This window comes from Aptenodytes patagonicus, chromosome Z (genome assembly GCF_965638725.1).
Source record: "Aptenodytes patagonicus chromosome Z, bAptPat1.pri.cur, whole genome shotgun sequence".
NCBI classification, from domain to species: domain Eukaryota; kingdom Metazoa; phylum Chordata; class Aves; order Sphenisciformes; family Spheniscidae; genus Aptenodytes; species Aptenodytes patagonicus.
In genome coordinates, this window is record NC_134982.1 from 78,341,544 (window position 1) to 78,367,377 (window position 25,834).

At 43.3% G+C, this 25,834-nt stretch overlaps 1 protein-coding gene across 1 annotated transcript in view; it reads left to right on the forward strand.

Annotated features, from left to right (window-relative positions):
* The window catches only part of KIAA1958 (KIAA1958 ortholog), a 61,468-nt gene extending 36,341 nt beyond the window's left edge, over positions 1-25,127 (forward strand). Inside the window, exons 2-3 of the mRNA XM_076362321.1 lie at positions 2,910-4,177; positions 23,992-25,127. Of these exons, the coding sequence (XP_076218436.1) occupies positions 3,022-4,177; positions 23,992-25,037 (2,202 nt within the window). The 5' untranslated portion in view covers positions 2,910-3,021 and the 3' untranslated portion in view covers positions 25,038-25,127. The remainder of the gene's footprint in view (positions 1-2,909; positions 4,178-23,991) is intronic.
* Positions 25,128-25,834: the final 707 nt, after the last annotated feature.

A 25,834-nucleotide genomic window follows, 5' to 3' on the forward strand; every position in this document is an offset into this window, starting at 1 on the left:
TAGCCAGCATGTAGCTGTCTTTTGAGCCATGGCACAGTTCATTTTGCATCTAAAAGTGCTTTTGTAGAAGAGGACAGGGAACAAAATGAGGTGTAACATTGGTGTGAATGCTGCATTTCTGTTTGGAAGAATGTAAAGGGCTTTTCTGCCTATATGAAAATATAAGTGAGATGAGAACAACAGGAGCTCCAAGCCTTGCAGGTCATGTTCACAAAGCACAGGAGGGAGAAGGTTAGGGACACCCTCCAAACAGGCCTGCAGAAATGAGCAGAAGTTCCCAGTTACGTTTAGCTGTCTGAGAAAGTCACTGGAGGAGAATGCTCTGTCATCAGAGAGATGCTCAGACTTTGCTATCATCTGACAGTGCTGCAGTTTCCTTGGCATCCCCTGATTACTTTAATGAAAAAAGTTCCACTTAGGTGATTAATAATTTAAAATATATATTTACCAAATTGAATTGTATTGAGATGCGATCCCTAGTTTGAAAAAATGACCGCTAGCAGGTAACAGCTGGCGAGATAGGAACCATGGATATAGTTAGGGGAATATAAACGTACAGTTAATCTCTATTAATTTAGCTGAGCAGTAACCTTAAAACATTCTCAGCCCAGCCTGTGCCCAGCAACCATGAAATTTTGAGTTGTTTGAGCTCTTTTATTACTGATCTTCTTCAGCAACTCAAATAACCTTCATTTTTAAAAGTAAGACTACAGTGTAAAGAAAGAGAGACTGTCCAGTTCTGTATTAGTCATACTGAGGACCCTGGGTGAGGGCTATATGTCGGGGTCCATCTGTGAAGTGCTGACTTTCTTACAGACTTCTGGAGTCTGCGTTACCTGGACCTGTTGAAGTCAGCTAGAGCTTCACGGTTGACTTTGATCTATTTCAGCCACGGTCCTTGAGGATCTTTACAGTAGGGGGTAATAATTTCCCACCTCAGAAACAGACTACTGTTTCAGTAGTGGTCCAGTATCCCAGTAGTGGGATCTGTGTGAAAACTGGTTTGTGCCGTCTTTCTCAGTGTGATCATTGCTCTAGGATTGTACAGACATTTGACTAACTGTATCTCATTTCGTTGTGGTAAAAAAAAAGAAGATTGTTATTGCAGTAGTTAAGTATTAAAATGCCTGAATAACAGGAAAATGGGCATTGACTGCAGCTTAAATCTGGAAGTGTGTGGAATACAGAACATTACAAGCAAAATAAAAGTTAAAAAATAATTATTTACAGCAAATGTTCCTGTGAATAACCTCCTACAGTTGATGATTTAGACAGATGATTTAGAGCAGATACGAGAGGCCCCCAGACATATACAAACTGAGCATTCCCACTGCAACCTTAATTTTTTGTCAGGGCCCTGAGGGCACCCATGGGCCTTAGTAGCTCTGCCCAGCCTGCCCTGGGACCCCCACCCACCCCCTGCCCCTGGCCCAGGAGCCCCATTTCAGCTCAGCCTGGGTCTGTCAGTCCAGTGCCCAATGGCTGGGGCTGGGGCTGTCCCAGCTGCCTGGCCCGCAGCCCCAGCAGTGCCTTGATGTTCGTCAAGCAGTGACCAAGCCCCACGCCATTAATTCCAGACATACCTTATAGCCATGCTTATGTACCATCAGAAGCTTACTACTCAGATTGTTGAATTGTGATACCAGATACCTTGGTAAACCACTCAGGGAAAAGAAAGCTACGGTCCAAGAACTTACCTGTAACCAATTTCAGTATTTTTAGCTGAGTTATGTTACAATTCCTTGCTTTCCTTGTTTACTGAAAGAATGGTTAACCTTTAAATTTACTTTATTTTTTCCTTCTTTTCTATTCACTTAAATGAATGAAGCATCTCCTGCATCATGTTTCATTGTCTTTTTTATGGTGATAAAAGAAATGCGGATCAGAGAAACAACTGCAAGGTCTCCTAGAAAGTCCTAGTGCTGAAGCTCTGAGAAGTTGAGGGCTTGCGGTCTTGTGTGGAATGAGACCTTGCCTGGAAAGTATCTGTACCATCTGAGCAGGAAGCAGTTTCTGGCAGGAAAAGATGAACATGTGACAGGTTTTGTATTTTTATGTTTGACCTGAAATACTGTAGGATTCATGGCCTTGGCCCCAGAGGTCCGTGCCTTGTGCTGCAAATTTCTAAATAGTTGATGAAAATGCAAGTGTTTGTCTTGAACAGAATCATGATTTAGATCTGGGAAGATAGGCAATATGGTAAAAAAGCAGAAGGTTAACTCTCAGATCTTAAGGTAGGTTATGACTTAAACCTTGCAGGTCCCTTGAGCTTCTCGTAAGCCTTTGGACAACTGATGACTGTCAATATAGCACAGGGAAAGGTGAACTTGTTTGTTTTTTCCTTATTGAAAACTAAAGTTTCTGGCTTTCATTTTGATGCCTCTCAAATTCAGTTGAAAAGAAGATATTTGATGCATTTGAGAAATGTGCATAAATGATGTAAAATGTCATAAAGTTTCAGGTGCAGAGGGAGTGTCTGAGTCGGTGCTTGATTGCCGCCCTGATGTTCAAGATAAATTGTATGCTTTAAGATTTTATTTAATTTTCATTTCCTAAGTATGAAGACACAATCACCATCTTTTGGGCTGCGTTTGCATTTTGTCAGAGATTTAAGCTTCAAATCATATTGCCACTGATACTGAACTGGCCTGTTTAAAAAGCTGTTTTATCTTATTTTAGTTGTGTATTGCAGGGATATTTCTTGCCTTGGGCTTAAAGGCAGATTTTTTGCAGGCAGAATGAGGAATGAGGCTGCTTAAAAGCAGGCACTGTTTTGAGAAACGTGCTTTGCAGCACATACAATGACAGTGAAATGGGTTTAGCTGAGCTTACAAATGTTTCACTTGCCCATGCAAATGTGGTCTTGCTTTGGGAGTGCTGAAGAGAAGGGTTTTGCTCTCTGTTTGCAGGCGAGCAGCAAGCATGAACTTGGCAACACATGACCGTGAGCATCAGGACCCTGTGATCTGAAACACGTCTTCAGCTGACTTCCCAGCGGCGAGGCGCTGTTGATCCTGTACCATGGAGGACTGCCTTCACACCTCCTCCGAAAACCTCTCCAAGCTGGTAAGCTGGGCCCACAGCCATGGGACCATCTGCAGCCTCATCCCCAACCTCAAGCACCTGCTCTCTGAGGGGGCCCATGGCAACCTGACGGCCATGTGGGGCTGTAGCGCTGGCCATGCCTACCACTGGCCCCTGGCCGCCACTTGCAGGGCCGGCTCCCAGGAGCGCGTCTGCTTCCAGGACAGCCGCAGCTTCAACTCGGACAGCCCCAGCATGCTGGGGGTGCCCTCGGAGGCACAGGCCAGCCCCCTGGAGCGCTACCCGGGCCGGCCGGGGAAGGCCAAGCTGGACTGCACCCGCACCCGCGACTCCTGTGACTTCTCCTACTGCAGCGAGCCATCGGAGCTGGGCGAGCCCGTGGAGGAGTATGAGGATGAGGCCACCCTCTTTGACATGGTCTGCGAGTCCTCTGTCACCGATGAGGACAGCGACTTCGAGCCGCACCCCCACCGGGCCCCCGCTGGCCCCCGCAAGCGGACGGCTGCCGGCCTGCCCACTGCTGCCCAGGCCCAGCCTGCCGACGAGGGCGGCGGCGAGGTGCTCCTCAAGAAGATCAAGCAGGAGCTCCCTGAGGACTACTACATAGTGGCCAATGCTGAGCTGACAGCCGGCGCCGACGGGCCGGCCCTGGCCCTGACGCAGATGTCCAAGCCCAAGCCACAGGCCCAGGCCGGGCCCTCCTGCCTGGGCCCCATGAGGGCCCTGCCCCAGCCGGCCGCAGGCCCCGACCCCGACCCACAGTGCCTCTCTGCCTCCCCCCCCGGCCTGCCCCGACTGGCCACACAGAGGCCACCCCGGGGCCCCCTGGCCTCCCCGGCACGGGGGGCAGGCAGCGGCCCTGTGGCTGCCCTGCAGGTGCCAGCCACCAGCTCCAACGCCACCGCCGCCGCCGGGAAACCCATCAGCATCCCCCTCTCAGCCCTGCAGCTGCCCGGTCAGGAGGAGCCACCAGCCGCTGAGGAGAGCCTCCCGCCCACCCCGCAGCTGGCCCCGGGCGGCGAGGCGGCCGGCTCGCCCTCGGTGAGCACCGAGCCGGAGGTCAGCTCCAGCCAGCAGCAGCCCCACGCTGCCCCTGCCGCCACCCCCGAGGCGGCGGCACAGTCGATGCCAGGTAGGATGCTGGGTGGGAGTTGAGGGGCATCGTCATTTTGGGGTGGCCCCCCAGGCATGGCTTGGTGAGGGGGCATCCAGGGAGGAGGTGCTGCATTGCGCGAGGGTGCCCTGGTCCCGCCAGCTCGTAAGTCTGTAGATAGAGAAACCCTCCTGGCTTGGAAGAGGATTTGGAAGACCTCAACTCAGCAAAGGCCAGGAGCACCCCCCATGAGAAAGTGTACCGCTGCCATAGGGAAAGGGCTCTTTTAGGACAGGTTTTGAGGTCCATTTTGGGTGCAGTTGTGTCATGGGGGAGGGCATGCAGCCGCCTTGCTGTGTGCACGGGGTGGGGAGGACACGAAACCCAGCCGTGCACTCTTTCGATGAACCAGAAAGAAGTGGTCTCAGCCAGCGGAGCCTGGAGTTGGGGGTCGGGTGTTGCCTTCACCCTATCAGAAGAGTGATGTTTGACATGGAGAGGCAAAGGAGGGCACAAAGAGAGTACCTGGAGAGAGGTTTGTGCTTCTATAAAACTTTATTAAATGGTTTCCCTGACCTGTAAATCAAAGCAGCCTGCAGAGACGAGAAGGACAACTACAACCTTAACCATGAAATTGATAACACTTAAACTTTAATCCAAGGGGAAAAAAAATATTTTTTTCCCTGTTCTCAGTGGAAGTTCTCACATACCATGTCCTTCATTTTTTTCATCTCCCGCTGCTGCCAAAGCACCGAGAATTGGCACAAACAGATCAACATTATCAGATAAAGAGCATATGAAAACAGTGTGCTTCTGCTGAAGGATTATCCCATGTGCAGAAAAACTCAGTGCTGGCTGTAGATCTTCTGAAGGCGGAGGAAATCTGTTTCTTGAGCAGACTCACCAGCTCCCTCAGGACCTGAGTGCAGACAGTGCTGCCTTTGCTCTTCCAGCTGGTGAGTGGTGCCATACCAGGAGGAAGCAAAGGCAGGAGCAAGTTCTCCATCTGCTCCCTTGCTGGTTCAGCCTAGGAGTGTCTGGTCAGACAGAGCAGAGCCAAACAGTGGAGGGGGGAAAAAAATTGCCTATATGCAGTCCCTGTGGCAGCTACTGTAAGCGCTAAAAACAATTACTTTAACAGCCTGGATGATACTTCAACCTGGACACCCTGAAACCTGATTGAATGCTAGTAAATCTATTCATTGGCAAGAGCCTGCAGATCTTGTTGCCAAATAAAACAATGGGCAAAGTTAAATACCCAGTTTTGCTAAGTAAAACCCAACTAAGCATTAGAAATTAGAAAGGATGATAATTGTATTCTTTGGGACCCATTTCTGCATGGCTGCATGTTTGAGATGTTATTTTGCAGTAGTCCTGTCATGTAACATCCCTTGTGGAAATTCCTTTACAAAACTCCAACTGGTTTAGAACTGACTGCTCAGCAAAATATGAGATATGGGATGCCCGATGTCAATCTGAATTGTGTGGTAAACCTAGTTATTCTGCATTCCTCAGTTTACAGCGTATCACTGCTGTGTATACTAGAGCCGGTTCCTACCAACCTGTCCCTGCAACTTGCTCAGTCTCAAACTTGCAAGCTGGGACAGTGGAATACAAACCTAGGCAGAATTTGTCCATGTAGGTGTGTGTTATCTGGGAGAGTGATTTGCTTTCAACAGAATCATTAAAAAACCCAAACCCTTTCAAACTGCTTTTGCCAGGTCCTCAGAAGCCAAACAAGGTCAGCAGTTGTTACTGCTTAGGGTTCAACCTTACAAGAATGGACACAACGCCACATTTTCACATTTACATAGTTTCCAGAGCAGGGTTGGTCTATGTCTAGTGTCTCACTGTGAGGACAAAGTGGGATTGCATCTGGATTTACATTCACTGTGTAAATAAACCCGCAAAACCTCCTAGCGCTTCTCGCATAGACAGCAATGTTATCTCAGTGTGCTGTCCAAATTCCAGTTCAGTCAGTTATGTTCTCAGTGCTTAAATTTCTTGTGTTGTTCTCAAAAAGTGTTACACAGTTCCTCACCCTGGAATAGTGCTGTAATATGCTGTTACTGTACTCAGAGGTAGCTGCATTTTAACTAGGGTAAAATGATTGACATACGACTAAAACTTGATACTCGCGTCAGTGAAGTCTCCAATTTCCATAGAGCCTGCTCCTTTGAGGAAGAAGTGCTGGCATTAATAAATCTTAGAGTTGCAGAGAAGTGGGCAATGTTGGCAAGTGCATTTATTACAGATGTGTAGTTCTGCACAGCAGATTCTTGCAGATAAAATGTGGAGGTCTGATTAAAGACTAGAGTAGGGTGATTGCTCATGTACAGTGATTTCGTTAGGTTGTCTCTTAACAAAGAGCAATGTACTGGAAGTGGTGCACGATATATAGACTTTGAGCAACATTGAACTACAAGAGGACGTTTATCTATCCTGTGTAAAAATGTTTCTGTCCTAAACAGGCAGAAACAAGGATGAGTATAATTCTTATGTAAAAAAAAAGGCAGGAAATAATTATACCAAGGAGCCTAGAGCTTTTGTTAGTTTATAGACTTGGTGGATGCTTGACAAACAAAGGTACAGTTGAAAGTGAGCAGGGAATTTAAATTCTGCCTTGTCCCCTACAAAGTGTTGCTTAATTTTAAAATAATATGTGAAGCCTTGCTCCTGGTCCTGTTAGAACTGGTCATATGTTTATGAGGTCTTTGCAGGACTAAGGCCTTAAATGGTAAGTTATGATTAAAGGGTGCAATCCAACCAGCAAGAAATACTACTTTGAGTTTTAGCTTAAGTCACATATCTTTGCATTTGTATCAGACACAGCTGATAGTTTCCATGCATGGTAATCTCCTAGGTCCTGAAAGTTTGAGTGAGATTTTCCATGATATCAAAAACATTGATGATACATGTTAGCTTAGGCCAGTTTAAGCCACATTATACTTTTGGACTAGTTTCTCTTTCAAACGTTTCTTTTTTTTTTCCCTCTTTTACTCTTTTTAATTAAACCATGGCAACTCAGTGTGTAAGCAGGGACTTTACAAAGGTATTTTTGCATCTTAAAAGTGAAGTGGCGTCCCAATAAAGGTTAGACACTGATTTCTGTTGGGTTCAGGTCTCCATCTAAGCATTGTGGAACATACTGAATTATACCAAATTATTTTTGTTAAACTTCAGCCCTAATAAGTGGACATTCATCTGTGAATTTTCAGATTGTTCTTTACCACTTTATTAGCAAAGCCTTCAAGAATATATGTAGGTATTATTTAGTCCTTTCTTTCTTGTGGAAAAAATGAGAGGACCTACAGCTGATAGGAGAGAGATTTTTGCCATGGTGGAGAGCAGGGAATTTCTGCAATTTCTACTTCCCAAACAGCCTCTTTTGTCTTTTGCTTTTGCTAATACTTGGTCATTTTTTATGTCCAAGAACGAGCAAGGGCAAGGTAGGTCACATCAGTGAAGACGGAAGGTGAGTAAGAAACGTGACGCTTTAGGTTGCAGTACATGCAGCCTAGAGAAATTAGTGATATTTGGATGTCTGAAATCATGAGTGGAAAAGATTTGGTGTTACTGCACAGGGGTATGGAGGAAGACTACAGCTCAGAGGAGGATAGAGCTTATTGGGTAGGAAGGCAAGTTTTGATCCTCAGCGAGATAGGACTGACTTCGTAAGCAGAATTGCTGAAGTATTTATGAAGAATACTCACTTTCCACCTGAAGACTGAGGATGAAGTTGTGCTTTGGATTAACAAGACAGTGCAGCAAGACATCTCTGGTCCAACACTGGTCCAACACTGTAAATACAGGAGCAAAGACTTCCATGAGGATACACTAAAAAGATGTCAAATCCATATGTACAAAATGTGCAGAATGGAAAGAGTAGTGAGTAGACATGCAAAATAAAAGATCTTGTAAATGAAGTGAGTAGGGTTGTTGCTTCTGTCAGAGATGTGGCAAATCATATTCTGTGGGTACAATCACAGTGCCGTCATGCATATCCATCGCTGAACTCGCCGGGCTGCTGGGTGATGTTTTACATGTACAGGTTTTTGCAGAGTTTGGAAGGAAAGCAGGTTGTCCATTAGCACCACTGCTTTCTTAGTCAGTGTGCCACATGCTGTCCCTCTGCCGTGGTTATCAAATGGTATCAGCAGTTGAACGCGTGCCGTGATGGATGGTGCCCTGGTCTGTGCTGAGGACTGTACTTAGCCTTGCTGACTCTGATGTCTCCACTCTGAGCTCCTCCCTGTGCTTTTCTTTCCTGTAGCTGGTATGTCAGGATCCCAGATCAGTGCCTGGTGATCAGCTTAGCCTGGTGACTTGGGCAAAGATCTAGTTCTGGTCCTGTGCTCTCATCACGGGAAGGTGCGAGCAGGGATTGCAGCCTTTCGTGATTGGCACCTAAAGTGGGTTGACTCTCGCTCTGCTCACAGTGTGGACATCCCTGTCGGTTCCGGGTGTTCATATAGTGTCTCTATCTGAACATGACCGTTATAAAATGCAGTTCATCTGGGGGTTGTCTGGTGTTGATGTAGAGCTTTTAGGTGGAATATTTTTGGGTATTTTTCTGCAATCAAAAGAACTAGGACCTCTCCCTTCCCTCCCCCCCTCTCTGCAATTGTGTGAGTTTAAATTAAGTGGGAGCTGAGATCCTCGTGTGATCATAAGACTCATGGATTAGGAGCTGTTAGATGAGCATCAAAATGTTACAGGACTTAGAGGACAAAGAAGTCCCCCACAACTCATGAACTGCCGGTTTTGACTAGGTTTAGCTTAAACTCGTAAATCACTGTTTATATTGCAAGGAAAAAAAATGTGTGAGCTAGCACATTCCAAAAAAGTACAAACAAGAAAAAATAATACCTTTTTTAAGAGGTATATAAAGCATCAGCCATACATACAGAAAGGCCAAATTAATCCCTGCTGTAATTCTTCCAAGTCCAGTGGAACTGTGCCAAGAATGAATGTAATACAAGGCAAACAGTCATGTCAAAAGAAAGTTACAAAACTTTAAGCTCTTCCAAGAACACTCAAATAATTGCTGATTGGTCTCTGTATTTGTAATTTACATACAAAGATTGATGGCTTTTGGCTAAAGTTACTGCTGACGCCTGCCTCTAGGGACATACGCTGCTGAATGTGGTCAAGCGAACAATTAAACGTATGTAGGGGTGAGACAGTCCTGTCCTCTTTGTGTTGGACCAAAGAGTTCAGAGTCCACTGGTGACTCTTTAGGTCTCATAATTGATAGCTATTCTTGCTCTAGTAGCTGAACTAAAAATAATAAGTGCTGAGATACATAACTACAAAAAGCATAATACTTTTTTTTTTTTAAGTTGCAAGGGCCTGGCTTATTTAGAAGAACAAAATTAGATCATTATAGTTTTAATCATCAGAAAAAGGAAGCTAGTGAGTTGATTAACCACCTCCTGCACTGCCACTGCCTTCTGATCTTGCAGCATGGATTTGCCAGCCCACTCTCACTCTTAATTATCTGTGTCCAAATGCTGTTAAATTATAAACTAATTTTATTCTAGGGCTTTATTCTAGAAGTTCTGCTAATGAGGCTGATATTACTTATCTTTACAATATTGTAAGGGACTTCTGTTTAAAAGCAGGACAGTATCATAAAAAGGACAAATTCAGTCTTGGCAAAGTAGTCATCTATTTCCTTCTATCATCTGGGTACACAGCATGACAATCAAATTTTTAAAAAATGAAACCATAGTACTAATAATTCTAATACAAGAGTATGTTTTATGAAGCTGTTCCTACAAGAAGCATTTATCAAGTTATTAATTCCTGCAGGAGGACACTGAAATGAAGACTCATCAAGTATTACAACATCTTTAGATTTTCACTGTACTTAAGAAATGTATTTATCACCATTTCAGGATTCCACATGTATTTTCTTTAGTGGAAATTTGTTCCAGACACAGAAGGCTCATGCCAGCCTCTTTGCAACCTTGAAGACCAGCAGTGGACTTGTCATGTAGAGGGCAATCTTCTTGCTGTCCTAAATATTAAGTATTTATCAAAGCAGCTATGCACACAAGAGATCAGGTTTCTGCTTTTCTTGATGTCAAGACTTGTTTCCATGTTCACCATGGACCTCCTCCAGGTGGAACTACCTGCAGTGTGCAGAGACATCTCGTGGCAGCAGCGTTACTGGATATATATATACATTTTGGAGGAAACCATTAATGAGTATTCACACTGAAAGCAGGTTGGTGTGGGAGACGTTTGAGGGTGGGCTTTGAGTTGTGTTCCTGCAATAAAAGTTGCATAGGCCTAATGATCCTCTATAACAGGTGAGGAATGGCAGTTTCCATGCAGTCTGTGGAAGTTGCTTGCCTGTAGCTAGGAGGGAGTTGAAGCTGTAGCCTCAGAAAGATCTATTGCAGCCAGACCCCAGCAGTTATTAAGGATTAAGTCTGTAAAGCATGCCAAGTTCAGCTGCCAAACAGTCGGGAATATTCTCTGGGGTTCTGAATAGAGGAATTGCATCACTAAGAATTATTGACACTTCATTTAAATATATATTTTTAGTTCGAAGTACCATAGCACAAACAGTACTAAGTAAGATGGTGTGTCATATCAGAAAAGAAACTGCCCACTTCAATGAATGGTTGTGTTCTGGAGCATCACTGCTCATTTCAGCCTTAGAAATGTACCCTCTCCCCCATTACCCCAACATGAAAGGCAGAAAGGCAAGAAATAAAAAGCGCAAGTGAGAAGTAGAAAACAGTTATTTTTACAAGACCAACATGATCTAGGTGCTGGGCTCTTCCTTTCACTAAAGGCATCTTAAACAGACTACTGTTCTGTGCAAAGTGCTGTGTTTCGTGATACTGGTATATAAAGGAAGAAAATAAGGCGTCTGCTGGTTCCAGCTGTCCTGAAAACATATGGAAGCAACAAAGGAAACTGGACGAGTCTGTACTCAACTTCACTTTATTTTTGGGAAATAGAAGATTATTTAACATGGTGGTTTTGATCAGAGATCTGTTTTCTTTGTGTGGTCTTTGCAATTGCTCTGTTAAATTTTGGAGCTATTTTCATCTTATGATGTGCGAGTCTCTAAGTAAGAAAAGAGAGACAAGGCAGGATCAGATTGGGATCTGCAGAGGAGATGCAGCACAGCAGCCGAGAGAGACACTGACCCTGGAAAGCCCTTAGACATGCACTTTCCTTTTGCACTTTGGGTGGGGTGCTGGAACAGAAAGGGAATCCAGGACTTGGCATTTTAGGTCAGGATACTTTCTGAGAGTGCTTTTCCACTTTGGATGAGGCTGGTTCTTCAGTAAATATATCTACAGAAGAACTATTTCACATTTGTATTCAAGGTCTAAGCTTTTAATTCACATATGTATTCAAGGTCTAAGCTTTTAATAGCAGCAGTAAACCTTGGGAGGAACTGTTTTCACCTGTCTCCATGATGGGAGCATGCCATTTTTGCATAAACTGTTCTGTGAAGCCAGCACACAGTGACTTCTCATTTCTCCCATTTTCCTCATACCTAAATTATTTCCCTCTTAGTGAGTCTTGTTCTGTCATGTCATCTTCTTTTTGTGCTTGCAGTGAACCTAGTACCTGCTTGAGCATGAAACAGATCAGTAAAAATTTCTGAGTGTTTTTTCTGTCTATCTAAGCAAGATAACAATTTTGAATACAGAAATTCTTGTTTGAATTTTTCCAGAAAAGAAAACAGAAGCATGACGGTAGATATTTTATCATGGCTGGCACAGCACAGAGCAGTGCTTGCTAAAACATCCAGACCCTGGAAGCACTGAAACATGCTGAAATCCATCTTTCTTTGATAAAGTATGCTTAAATGAAGCATATGCCCATGCTGTTTGCAGGAAGTGTTGAACCAGGCTATTAAATCAGAGCCTCAAGAGAGAGAAATTGAAACGCCTACTTTCCCTGATGAATCTTTCTTGCTGGGGCACTCCACTGACTGGTCACACAAAAGCTGGTTTCGGCATTGGTTGTTCTGAACAGCTTGAATGTGGCTACTGGCCTATGTGGGACGGGTGGGCAGAGCTGTGTTTTCGTTTCCCAAATGAGTCCGCATTTGTCTGGATCCAAGCAATGCTGCCCTGCAAAAATGGCAGCAGGATGCTGCTGATCACATGAATGTTGTGTTAGAGGCAGCAGTTCCCAGGTCCTGGGTGCCACCAAATCCTGCCCCTGGTGGGAGCCGGGAACAGGGCTTCCTGCATGCATGTCATGTAAAAAGTGGTGCTGAGGACCTTGCTGAGTCTGATGAAAGCTTTATGTTATGTGCTTAATTATACATTGACCATTAAGTGCATTGGCTGCATCTTACTTCTAACATATACCTGTTGCTCCCATTAACTTTAATTAAACAGTAAGGGCACACGCACAGGGAGAAATACTGTATGTGTTCCTGTTGATTAAACTCAGGATATCTTTAGACTGGCAGTGACACTGTGGTCTGTTGTTGCTTTTCATTAACTAGGTCTTCATGATGAAAACATCACTTGAAACCATACAACTATGGATTAATAATACTTAATCGCTTGCTGATTTGTCCTTGAGGGGGCGAGGGAAAAAGAAAAAAGCTGGCCTTCTGTTTTGTTCAGAGAAGGAAAAATTGATTCTGAGCTATTCTGACCCAGGTCACATCACCCCAGTGCAGAAGCTGAATGTGCTGTATTACTGAATTATTTCAAGCAGGACATACCTGTACCCAGAGATCAAGCCTGTGAAAGATAAGGATGTTCATCTCTGACCTTTGAATAGCTTGCTTTAATTTTCTGTTTACACTCACCTCTCTCTTAACTGGGTATCTGCCTAATCTCTGCTTTACTACTGTGGCTGGTCAAGGATAGCAGTATGAATAAGCCACAGAAGCATGATGTTTTTGTAGGGGAATAATTTAATATTGTCCACAGCTTGGAGCACTCTTCTGATTGTGGTGAGCTCTGTCCTTCAGTCATGTGGATGTGCCAGGTTATGGGGATTTTTTTCTGTCATTAACTCTTGCAAAATGGAGCGCTGCCAGTTGTTTGGGACTTGTTCTCTCTTACCGACTATACATCCAAGAAAACAAATTAACAGACAGGAAAACTATTCTTGGCATTCATACCTGCATGCTGATATATTACATTTCTTTTTTCTCTCTGTATAAAGAAGTGTCTTTTTGCCTCTGTTTCCTCTCTCCTGATTTCAGATGGACCTCAGAAAACTTACAGTTCGACAAATAACTTGTCCCATTTACCATTCACTTGTATAGTTGTTAAATGCATCAGACTGTTTATTGTGCTAGTGCATAATAAAATAGCCATATTTATATCTATAACACATACATCCATAATTATATCCATTAAACTATACCCCATGTCACCTCTTACATGAATTAGTTGGTGTCAGCTTTGGTATGAACTCATTCAGTAGCAGAGGAACGGATTGTTTATATCTTATATAGAAGAACAAATTATTTTTATGGAAATAACAATACAATCCTGACAGGAAGATTTTGACAATGTAATTACAGAATATAAATAATAACAATATTCTGAGCAGCAAAAAGGTATGTATGTGTGTGTATGCTTTCTGTGTGTGTACATAGCTAGAAAAAAATGGAAACTGCTCAATTTATTTAAAGATACTTTACTCAAGTAGAGCTGCAAAATGTGACTAAGTAGCTATTCAATTAAACTATGATAAAGTAAGTTTAAACATGTATTCAAGGACAGAAATAAAGGAGTTGTACCATGAACAACAGCCTGGTTCCTGATGAACGTGCGTTCCTTATCTCTTTGTCTCCTCTCTGTGCAGAATTTCCAGCTGCTCCTGTGCCTCTTGGGACTCCTTGTCCTGGCAAATGCCTGGACATGCCGTGGCTAGTCTGGAACAAAATGTGTGCACTTTGGTCAGCCAGGGTGTGTGAGCAGCTGCCTACTGGAGTATCTAACACCCGAGGTCTGTGGCCTTTCCGCAAGTTGGGATGTATTCATGTCTCTGCCCTCTGCACAGCTGTTGAGTCTCCCCCAACCTTGTAGGACCTTTACATCTTTGAACTTCCACCCGTTCCTAATATGGTGAGAGTTGTGTTTGCAAAGGTGAAAGTGAAGTTCAAAGTTGTCATTTTTTCTTGAGTGCGAGGAGAGGACTCTCAGCACAGGCTCAAAACACAAAAGCAGGCTAAAAAGTCTGCCTTACGAACTGTTTCACTTTAAGTGTTGCACTTCATCCTCTCTGGAGAATTGCGTAAAGAGCTGGTCCTTAAATTCTGCTCTCTGACCCAGTGAAGACAAAGGAAATATGTGCGTTAAAAGTGTGCATTGAAACTAGTTAGGCAAGGTTGTGAATTGTGAGCTCTTCATAGAGTTTGTGCTCTTCATAGCTTGCTTTACTCATACTGGAGAATACACAGTGCAGAAAAGTAAAAGCAAATTGGTCTGGTTGGGCAAAATCACCAACAGAAAATTTCAGAAATAAAACTGCAAGCTCAATAACAAGGCAATTCAAGTACTTTGCTAAATTAAAGATGGGGGTGGGAGAAAAGGTACTGAAATGCAATTCTTTGGGATGCATGTGCTGCAGTCTGTGTTATCAGAAGTCAATGGCACAAGCTCCCAACATATGTTTCCTATTACACCTGCAGTAGATACAGAACAGAAAAGGGTACCTTTTGATTCACTACCAATGGCACTTGAATAAAATAGAGGGAGAAATGTCTGCAGTCTCTAATAAGCAATATATCAATGAAGTGCTGTCAGCCTATGTAGAGAGCTCCACAGCATGATTTATTACGTTAATTACAGTCATGTGGGCCTCACGCTCTTAAGTCTGAAACTGCTCACATTCTCAGCTTGATTTAAGAATATGCTTTGGCCAAGACTTAAAGTGCAGCTTATTATGATTAATGTAATAAAATATTTATTACATATTTCTTTTCTTTGTTTCATTGCTTGTTGCCCCAGTTAGACTGCCTCATTCTGAAACAGTGATGTAAATTAGATTTCAGATGTTGAGGATCCTCATCTGTTTTTAATCTCTCTCTTCAGTGTTGTTATTTTTTTCACATCCCTTTGTTCTGATTCTCCCTTCTCTCCCCCTTGTCTTTATTTCCCTCTGATATTTCCCAACTCGGCTTCTCAGCTGCTGTCTGGAGCGAATCAAAAACAGGCAAACTTCATAGCCCTGGCTCATCCCTTCGAGACCTCTTGCATTGCTTTCTCAACTATGCTTGTTAAAGTTAGCTCCTAAATGCAATGACATTAAAACTGGTGGTAGGCCGTAGCTGAGAACATGCTAAGCCTCAGGTGATGTGGGGTGGCATGTAAAGAGAAGAGTAAACTGTAAGGGGATACATGTTTGTGTCCTGTTTCTCATTCTTCTTCCACAGGGCTTGCAACTGCAGACAGGCACAAAATTCCACTGCGCCAGATTTTCCAAAATGCTGTATAAATTTGTACCTGTGATTTTGTGCAAACCAGCCCACTAGTTAAATTATTGGCTGAGCAATTGGTGCTTGCAAGATCTGTTTACACATGTAAATCTGGCTTTCTCTGTATGAGCACGTAAAGGTGGAAACTGAAATCAGTACTTCGAGTTTTCTAAGTGGAGTTAGCTGTAAATTGGTTGGAAATTATTAGAAGATTATATGGCTGAATACAAAGATGCATGCTCAACCTAAAGCTGATATTTGCTTCACATTGTGGGTAGTGTTCTGCCACTTACGAACTCCAGCAGCACTCCCATTTCACCAATCTACCTGATATTTTAACCTGTGCTCTGAAAGAGGAGCAATTATGTGTTAGAAGTGAACATAGTTGAAGAAAGTTTAGTCAGTTATTTTGAAAGGAAGGGGGTTTCACATTTTTTTAAAAGTTTTCTCATGTTTTTAGGTTTGCAGTATTGAAAACTCCAAGCATGGCTTTTATATCCTCCACCTCTATGAAGAGCTGGGTCCCTGGACCTCAGTCAATTATATAAGGGTCCAAAGAATTTGGTTTTATAAAGCTCCTGTAAAGGTAATAGCTAGCATGGAAATAAGAGAGGGATGAGGCAGGGCAGGTGGACCTGGAGCTGGTTCCAGGCTTGGTTATAATCCAGATGACTGACCTGGAACAGGACAGCTGAAATGGCAGACTCCAGTCCAGCTGTGAGCTGAGAACATCTTGCCTGGACATCCTAAGTACCAGATTTCTGGTAAGAAAACTGGTAAGAAACCAGTACTGGTTTCTCCAGTGCTCTTGCAAAATATCTTCTGCTTCTGCTGTTCTCCATGCTGTGTCCCAGGGAGTAGCTGTAGTGTCCCACTGTGATGTGCTGCAGTGTTAGGCAAGCCTGGGAGAGCTGGACTTGGTATATTTGTTCCTGCCAAGTGGAGGTGGGATCTGGGTAAACATGAACCAAGTAGCCCCACTGTCGAGATACAGAGGAAATGCATCCCATTTTGCATTGCAGCAATTCACACCAGTGCATCACAGAACAGCTTCAAAAGGAGATAGGAAACTATACAGTCTCATACCCCAGAAATACCACTGTAAGTGTTCAGTGGAAGAAGTGAAATGTGAGGTAAAACTAGCATGCAACACTTCTCTTTTCCACTAGCCCTGACAAAACCAAAACCAAAACCAGACAACTAGATGGAGATCATACTTGAACAAATTAAAACATTTTTGATTTAGAAAATGCATTTTTAGAACCTTTGTGTTGAAATAGCTCAGATGTCACGTACAGTCAGGTAGAGAAGAAAGGAGCCTGGTAGAAATCAAAGTCCCCAGAGTGCTGCTGTTTTGCACCATTCATTAGTGATTGCTAGTATCCACTGCATAAAAGGTTGATCCAGTCAGTCATAGGAGGACATAAATTCTTAATCCCTTGTCACGGCTACAAATTTTCTGTCATCTGAGGATCATGCAGTAGTCCCATTAATACTGATGTGTATTTTATTGTTGATTTTGCCAGCAGCCAAATTGCACCTCGTATATTTTCAGGCTGTTGTGGTGAGAAAGTGGTGAAAGTGAACGCAAACTGAAAACCAGCACTAGTGTCTGAGCGAGCATCCATTTATCAGACCATTCCATACCTTGCAAAAAATGTACAGATGACTAATATTTATTTTAGTGACTCTCACTTCGTGGTGATACCAATATATAAATATACCCATGCTCATTTGCTTGGAATCTGTGTCCTTTTTTCTTTGATGGAATCTAAAGCTTTTTAATTTTAGAATAATAAAATATTTCACTGATAATTTTGTTGGAGGAGGTTAACTGAACAGAAGCATATTTTTTTTGCCAGAAAACACATCTTTCATAAATGGATTTTAATTAATAAATTTCTATCATACTACAGATTTTACATGCTAATGAAAGCCTTTTCTGAAAATGTTAAACTACATAGACTTTGACTTAATGTAGTGAAAGTAGGGAACTTCAATTGTTAAACGGAATTTAGTAGCAACATCAGATGGGTAGGGCAGAAATTCAAGAAAAAGTGCAGAAGCACTTTCTTCTACTTTAGTAATCTGCAGCTAACAAGTTAATCCTTTGATCCTGCAGATCTCAGAAGCTGTTAGATGTCAAAACCTGATGAAAGTCTCCAGGCAGTCACAGGGTTTCCCCCCCTCTTTTGACTCTGACTCACCAAGCCTAAGCTTAAATAAGTATGATTATTATGGCACAGGAAGTGCACTTTATTTGCCCTTAGGACTTCCTAAAGAAATGGTTATTGTTAAATTACATTAAAACTTACGTATTTTTGACTTAAGCCTTTGACTACTGCGTGTGTGTAGGAGTTGCCCCAAGGAAGTTAGTTCGTACCAGACAGTACAAGTGTCAAAGATATCATTCTCCAAGTGTTCAGCACTCCCTGTCTTTTAATCTCAGTGTGTTTCTGTGAATGCTCAGAGGCACTTCTGGGGACACCTCCTGCTCTTACCCTCACCCTTGCTCTTCAGCGCGAGACGGGAGAATGGCTTTCTCTTGGTTATTCCTGTGATACAGTGAAAACCAGCTGCCAGCTTTCTAAATTTTGTATGCAGAAGGAGGACTGATATTCGGGGATGCTGTGGTACGACAGTAGCATTCAGCTGCCCCTGACGGGAGCTGGAGCACTGCTTCCAGGAGGGCATGTTTGTCAGCAGGTCCCCCAGCCTTTCCCCCCCATGACTTGACCATACCTCCCTTGCGCAACAGCACGACCTCTGCCCACTGTGGCTGTTGACTTGAAAATATTGTTTGCCTGCAGATACCTTCTTGAAACAGGAGGGGACAGGAGAAAAGAAAGGTAGGAGCAGGCTGTGGTTTACATTAACTGTTTTATTGGGCTGCATATGGCCCATAGGTTGGATATAGCTGCTTTTCAGTAATTGCAGAGCAGGGGCAAGAGCCAACCTGCAAAGTGCTGGGGCGTGGGAGAGCACTTAGTTCCAGCATGGAGATCCATGGTGCCTTGCGTGTGGTTAACTAGGCTTTTTCACCTGAATGAAAGCATTTTGGTGGAAAGAGGTCTGCTGCAAAAGCATTTTCCTAGTCAGAACACAAATTGGGCAGAGAAGACTTTGGCTGCTGGTGTGATTATCACCAAAAAACCCACCTTACTTTTAATGTATTTCTTCTGAGATCTCACTGCCTACCTTAAGCAGAGTTTAAGATTTTTTGCGATAATAGCTCAGGTTCATGACTCCCACTAATGTTACAAACCCTCTCTGAACATCAACAGTCTGCATATGTCAGTTGTGAAAGAAAGTGCCTTTCCCCCCGCCATACATAATTACAGAGGTTATGTCCTTTTCAGGGAGTTTGAGTGTGTGTATATGTGCGAGCTGAAATAAAAACAACCCTGAGTTTGACAACTCTGCTGATAATGTTAAGTCTTGGCTGTGTTAAGATCAGATTATGAAAAGATCAGAAGACAGCTGTTGCTCTGTGGGAGGGATCATCTCATGGTTGCCGGCTAGCCTGGGACACTCGGCTCCCACTAGGATGTCTGTTTAATCTCTGCCAGGTCACTTTATCTCTTTGGCTACTTTTAAACTGGGACTTCTAAACTATTCAGCACTTTTTCAAACTCTTAGTTGGGAGTTTACCCCGGATCCCACAGTAGGGTGGGTTTTACTAGCTTTTTCTGCCACATTCTGGTTTTCTTGGAAATGAAACTCTGATGTGGGATCAGATAGGAAACACAAGAGCTCCAACCAGGTCCTTTGTGCAGTGATGCAGCTGGGGGAGCAGGACCTCAGGAGATGCGTCTCCAAGTCAATTTATTTTTTATGTTTCTGGTCCTAGTCTGTAAAACAGGTGTAACAGCACTACCAACTCCAAATGTTGCATTGTGACAAGGAAAAGGCATTAAGGATATCTTGGCTTGGTAGATCAATGATGACAGTAATTTTTGGTTGGTTGGTTCAGACCGTTTCACTAGCCAAGACAAATTAGACCGTAACATGAGAGTATCTGTCTCCCTAGAGCCTAACAACACACACCTACAGAAGACTATAAGAAAGGTGCAAGCACATATCACACCTCCCCATTCTCCTGTCCTCCAGCAATTTGCAGCTCAGGGCCCTCGTGATACAGAGGTGTTTTCTTGTATTGAGGAGCGCTTTGTGATTTTTTTTCTGTGCTTTTACCCAGTTTTGGAATCCATGCACACTGAAGAGTTGATCATACTGTGAGCACTGGAGGCCCAAGAGCAAACAGGTTTATGCTTGCAGTGGTCAAGGAACTAATGTAGATCCCCACCTGTATTTTCCAGCAGGACCACAGAAAATTTAAAAAAAAAAAAATAAGCCCTGGCCAAAAGAGCTTTTGATCTCTACTCTGCAAGATGCAGCAAAGTGAGATCAAGCAAACATCTGGGAACTCTTACATTGGAAACACTTCTGCCTCAGGACAAGAGCATTCACTTTCAATACCCAGACCCAGAGATGAAGTCCTGTACCGCAACAGCTCTCCCAGCTTGTCAGATCCCTACCATAACACACACATTTTCAAAAATTCACTGTGATGGCAGTTGAGATGCCTTTTAGTCTTGAGTTCTTAATGATTGAATTACTTCTATGTAGCCTTTCTTTATCTGTCAGTATGGGTGGATTTGTAAGGAACAAAATTACATTACAACCAGCCTAATCTTCTCTGACAAGGTCGCAAGGCCATGTGGTTAGAGCAGAAGCAATCAATGCCAAATATCCAGACTGTGGTAAGGTCTTTAATTCTGTTTCTACTTATTTCCTGTAGGCAAAATAGAGATGTGTAGAGTATATGGGTTTGCTGTAAGTATTTTACAAGGGCCATTTGCAGACTGCACCCAGAGAATAATTCTTGTCAAAGGTTGTGTGGAAAGGAATCAAAGTGTGCCTGGTCTTGGGCACTGTTTTATTAGTGATCCAAATGGCATAATTGTACTGGGTCTGGCTAGGATGGAGTTAACTTTCTTCATAGCCACCCATACCCTGATGTGTTTCGGATTTGTGGCTAAAACAGTGTTAATGACGCACCAGTGTTTTGGCTGTTGATGAGCTGGACTTGCACAACGTCAAGGCTTTCTCTTTTTCCCACTCTGTCCCCTCAGCAGCTAGGCCTAGGGTGGGCAAGAGGTTGGGAGGGGACACAACAGGGACAGCTGACCGAGACTAACCAAGGGGGTATTCTCTGCCCTACGACATCATACTCAGCAATAAAAACTGAAGGGAGGGTTTTTTTGGAGAGAGGCGGGCATTGCTTAGAGACTGTCTGGGCATTGGTCTACTTGCAGGAGGTGGTGAGTGATTGCCTTTGCATCACTTGTTGGTTGGGTTTCTTTTTCCTCTTTCCTTCAGTTATTAAACTGTCTTTGTCTTGACTCACGGGTTTTCTTGCCTTTGGTCTTTCTATTCTCTTCCCTGTCCCTCTGGGGTGGGGAGTGAGCAAGTGGCTGTGAGGTGCTTAGGTGCTGACCAGGGTCAATCACCACACTAATAGAAAATAAGATTATGAAATTAGCAGAAAACACAAAGTTTGGCAATATTAAAAACGTGCCTGGATACAATTTATGTCTCCATGGTAGTTGGAGATGGATTATATCGTTTCAGCACTATGAAATCTCCTTGGTTAAATGAAGAAGTAAGACTTTAATGACATGAAGAATTATGTCTCCTTCCTTAGCTATCCTAGGCTATAAAAAGCTGTCTTAGTTAAGTTAGGCTCAACTGCATCATCTGCTTTTGCTGTGGATGAAGAGCATATGCAGATGATGACAGTGGCTCAGCTGACATCTGATGACTTTGGCTGTCTCAGACTCTGTCTGTTGGGTCTCACTGCCTCCCTGCATTCATCCCATGCTATGAGACATCCATGATATTTGAGCGGTCTCATAGGAAGAGAATAATCAACTATCACTGAAGGCTGGATTCACAGTCAAAATTGACGTAGCTCTCCTGATGTGGCTGGATGAGAAGCTGACCCATTGTCTTTAACATTTCCCACCTGCCTTGTGGAGTAACACACCAGAGCATTGCAGGAATGCAGTGGTTCTGGGGTACTGTTTTGCTCATGCAACTTCAAGGGATCTTTAATTCAGCATGGGTTTTATAACTGTTAGCTGCAGATATGGCAATTTCCTTTGCAGATTAAGGAAAGATGCCATAACATAAATGACTGACTGGGTGTCACTGCTGTGTTGTGACAGGCTATCCTCTAAGAAGTAGTGATTGATGACATGTATGAAACTGAGCCATTATATGTGCTGTTTGTATTGAAACAGTGCTTAAAATGTGGGCTGTCAGTCAAAGCACTGATTACTTACACAGTGCTATAATAAGTGATGGTGGGTGCAGTGAACAAGGTACCAGAGTAAATGTTTGTTTTGGAGCTCCAAACAGCATTGTCTCTTTATCTCCAGCCTGCATCTAGCCATAATAAAAGGATCTATCCTATACACCGACTAAAGCATTAGACTTCACTGCAGGCTGCTAGGAGCTCTTTGATACTGACAACAATATTAAAACCAGTTTCTGAAACAGGCTGGTGACCTTTTCTTTTTTCCCTTGAGTGCAGTTAGAGCAAACCTCAGTGCTCTGTGGCAGCATTTTTCATGGCTGCAGAAGCCTCCAAAGGCCTCAGCTGCAGACCCCCGCCTCTCTCTGCTTTGCAGAGGTTTTGAGGACCCCTCTCAATAGGTTTCACTGAGTGCTGTTGGATGCAGCGGGTGCCTCGCAGTGAAGACACAGGACCTGGTCCCCGGGGATATAAACTCAGCCCTGTTTCTGGTCTGCTGGCAAGTCCTGGGGCAAGTCACTCCCAGTGCCTCTGTCTGCAGCTGTGGTATGGAGGTGGGATGAAGTCTCTTCAGAGTCACTCTGTAGATGGGTGGAAGGAGAAGCTGCCCAGCTGTGCACCGATGTTTCTGTACCGCATGAAACATTGCAGGTGGGCTAGGGGAGGAGATAGGGCCACCTTCCTTTCCCTGCTGCTTCCACTGTTAACAGGCTTGCAGGGCACAGTGGGCACGAGGAGCAAGCATCTGAACACTGCTGCAAAGCATGGGTGTGCTACGTGGCCTGACGTGAGCTTGGCCTGAATGACAGAGAGGCAGTGGGAACTTCACCTTGTCTCATACCACTTTGTGGTGTGTATGTTGGGTGGGAAACACCTATGGCACTGCTGAAAGGACACCAAAATGTATGGGGTTTGCAATGAGATAGAATAAAAAAGAACTTGCTTTTTTCCCCTTTTCTGCTTATTAAGTGGAAGAGAGAAAAAAGAATGTTCCGTTCACAGTTACAGAGAATAGTCAAATCATTGAATTTTTTCTTCACTGCATTTGCTGTTCATTTTCTAAAACCATTAAGGTTTGTCACATTCATAATGACAGTTCCACCTATGTCCTTGTAAGCTGCATCCTTGTACAGGTAGTTTGCATATGCCAAGAAAACAGTCCTTAAGTACATGCATCACTTACATGTAAAAAGCTTATCCTTTTCATGCTTATCTTACAATCAGCCCAAAAATCAGTTGTCAGTAACAACCATCCTAGCAGTAGTATCTGAATATTGTGGTTTGATATGTCACTGATTGTAAGGACTTTTGAGTATAGCCTTATAGAGCGTTATAAAGTTGTTTCCAGAATTTGATTTTTCTGCAAAATGAAAAGAAATGGTCACAATTGTACTTCCACTGTCAAGGTACAGCTTGATTATGTAGAGAGGCTGTATAATCATGTTTTTCTCCCATATCTTCTGATGTGAACATATTAACTATTTCTTTTACTCTTGTACATTTGTAAATTACACATTGCTCTGTAGTACTTTTACCTGCCAACTCCTTTGTTAGGATGTGCTGCATTATTTTGTACTGTACATTTCTGTCTATATTTATTTAGCTCTTTAAAAAACTGTCTGATTAAAGATAATTTTTACTGTCATAAATATGATGCTTTAGTTATTTTTTGTAGACAAAAATTGGAACCAGTACAAACTCTGGTTTCACAAATGAAGCAATTCAGAATGGGCTTATTACTTGGATTGGGCCCTGCGCACAGCATTGGGATCCACAGAAAAACCTTCTACCTTGCATTTGTTCTAAAAAGCAGATTGCCTCTAATCCCACTGTTTTCCACAAATCTCCATGCACAAAACTGTGCCCCAGTGTCATGAGGAGCTCACTTGGGTTTTGTGCCATACTCTAGTACATCATTTGTGAAACTGAAGTTGGCTTTTCAGTCACATGACAGGTATGTAATGATGTTTTCCAGTGCTCTTTGTGAAATTGATTTTAATTTTTTTCCTTTTTTTCCTTTTTAAGGAAATTTGTTTTGGGGAAAAGCGCATCGCGCAAACTCACTGCTTCTGCTTTCTTTTGTCTTTCCCCTTCTCGCTCTTCCAGAGCAGGATGAGAGAGCAGCAGAGCTCAGCAGGGAGCAGAACGAGAAGACCATTCGCAGCACGCAGACGGCTCTCCGCAATTTCCGAGAGTTCCTCATCTCCAAGTACCCCTCTGAGACCCGGGAGATCTACGTCATCCCCTGCAAAGAGCTTGATGCCTACCTTGCTTCCTTCTTTGTGGACGCCAGACAAAAGGATGGGTCTGAATACGAGCCAAACAGTCTGGCCAACTATCAATGTGGGCTGGAGCGGTATCTCAAAGAACACAGGTATGGATACAGTATTACGAGGGATAAGGAGTTCAAGAGGTCCCAGGAAGCTCTAAAGCAAAAGCAGATAGAGCTGAGGTGTAAAGGAAAAGGAAACAAGCCACACAAATCCATGAAGCTCACCTTTGCTGATGAGCTTATCCTGCGCAAAAGAGGCTTGTTGAGCCGTTACAATCCCGAAGGGCTGCTGAACCTTGTCTGGCTAAACAACACTAAGGCATTTGGACACTGCACAGGTTTCCATGGGTCCACCCTCAAGTGGGGAGACATCCGGCTGCGGGTGACAGAGACTGGGTTGGAGTACCTGGAGTGGATGGGGCCGGACAATGGAGATGTCAACGCCAAAAGCAAGAGAGGCGGGACAGACTCCCGGGTGTATGCCACGCAGCACTCCCCACAGACCTGTCCCGTGCAAGACTACAAGGAGTATGCCCAGAGGCGGCCTCCAGCCATGCGCTACGAGGACGCGCCTTTTTACCTGTCCATCAAACCCGTCGTCAACTTGGCTGCGCTTCACTGGTACAATTGCCAAGCCCTGGGGAAAAACAAGCTTGCCAAGATGGTAAAGACGATGTGTGAGAAAGGCAACATCCCCGGCAGGAAGACCAACTTCAGTGTCTACCAGAGCTGTAGCACCCTCTCAGAAGCGCAGAGCAACCAGCTGGTGCTGATCTGCAATAACTTGAGCCAGCAGGCTGCCCAGTCCATGGCGAGCCACTCCAATACTGGCAACTTCATAGTGTCAGCATCCTATGACTCCTCCTCTGACACGGCTTGAAAGAGGGATATCACCTGAACACTTTTTTCTTTTCCTTTTTGTTTCAAGCATTGAATTTGTGCCCAATAATACACATCAACTGTGATTGTACACTATTCCCCCATAGCCCTCTCTCCAGTGTTAATTCACTTTATAAAAATATATAAATATATAATATATTTTTCTTTTTACAAATAAGTCAATAGAAATAGTTTAGTATTACTAACACAGTATTTATAGTGTTGATACAAAAATGAAAGGTACTTATGGGTTATAATATAAATGCAGATTTTAAAAGGACAAAAATGGTTCTCAGGCAACAGAAGATAGACTGGAAATACCATTTTTAACATGTACACATCAGTGAGTGTATATCCCCAGGGAGGCTTACATAGCAATTCTATTTTAAAGCATTTTTTCAACTTTTTATTTTAACATGACCTCCCAGAGTGGAGGAGGCAAACTTATCACTGGCTGCTGCTTCTTACCTGCTGGCTTATTCTTGATCAGCAAGACCAAGAAATAAGAGATACATCAATGTAAGTTCATGAAACCATTTACAACAATTTTTGTCTGTTTTTTACTTTGTTTCCAGAGGCTAATTTATGCCAGATGGGAAAAAAATCCTGAAGTCAGCTAAAGGCTATTTTTAACTTTTGTTTTTGTTGATGATTTTCTGTGATCAAAATGTTGCTGGGCTTTAGACTAAAAAGTATTGTTTTCAACAATATGCAACAGTATAACGGCAAAACCACTGTCGTACACATAATTTTAACTGTTTAAGCATGGGTTGTTAGTATTTTGTCACTGTGTATACC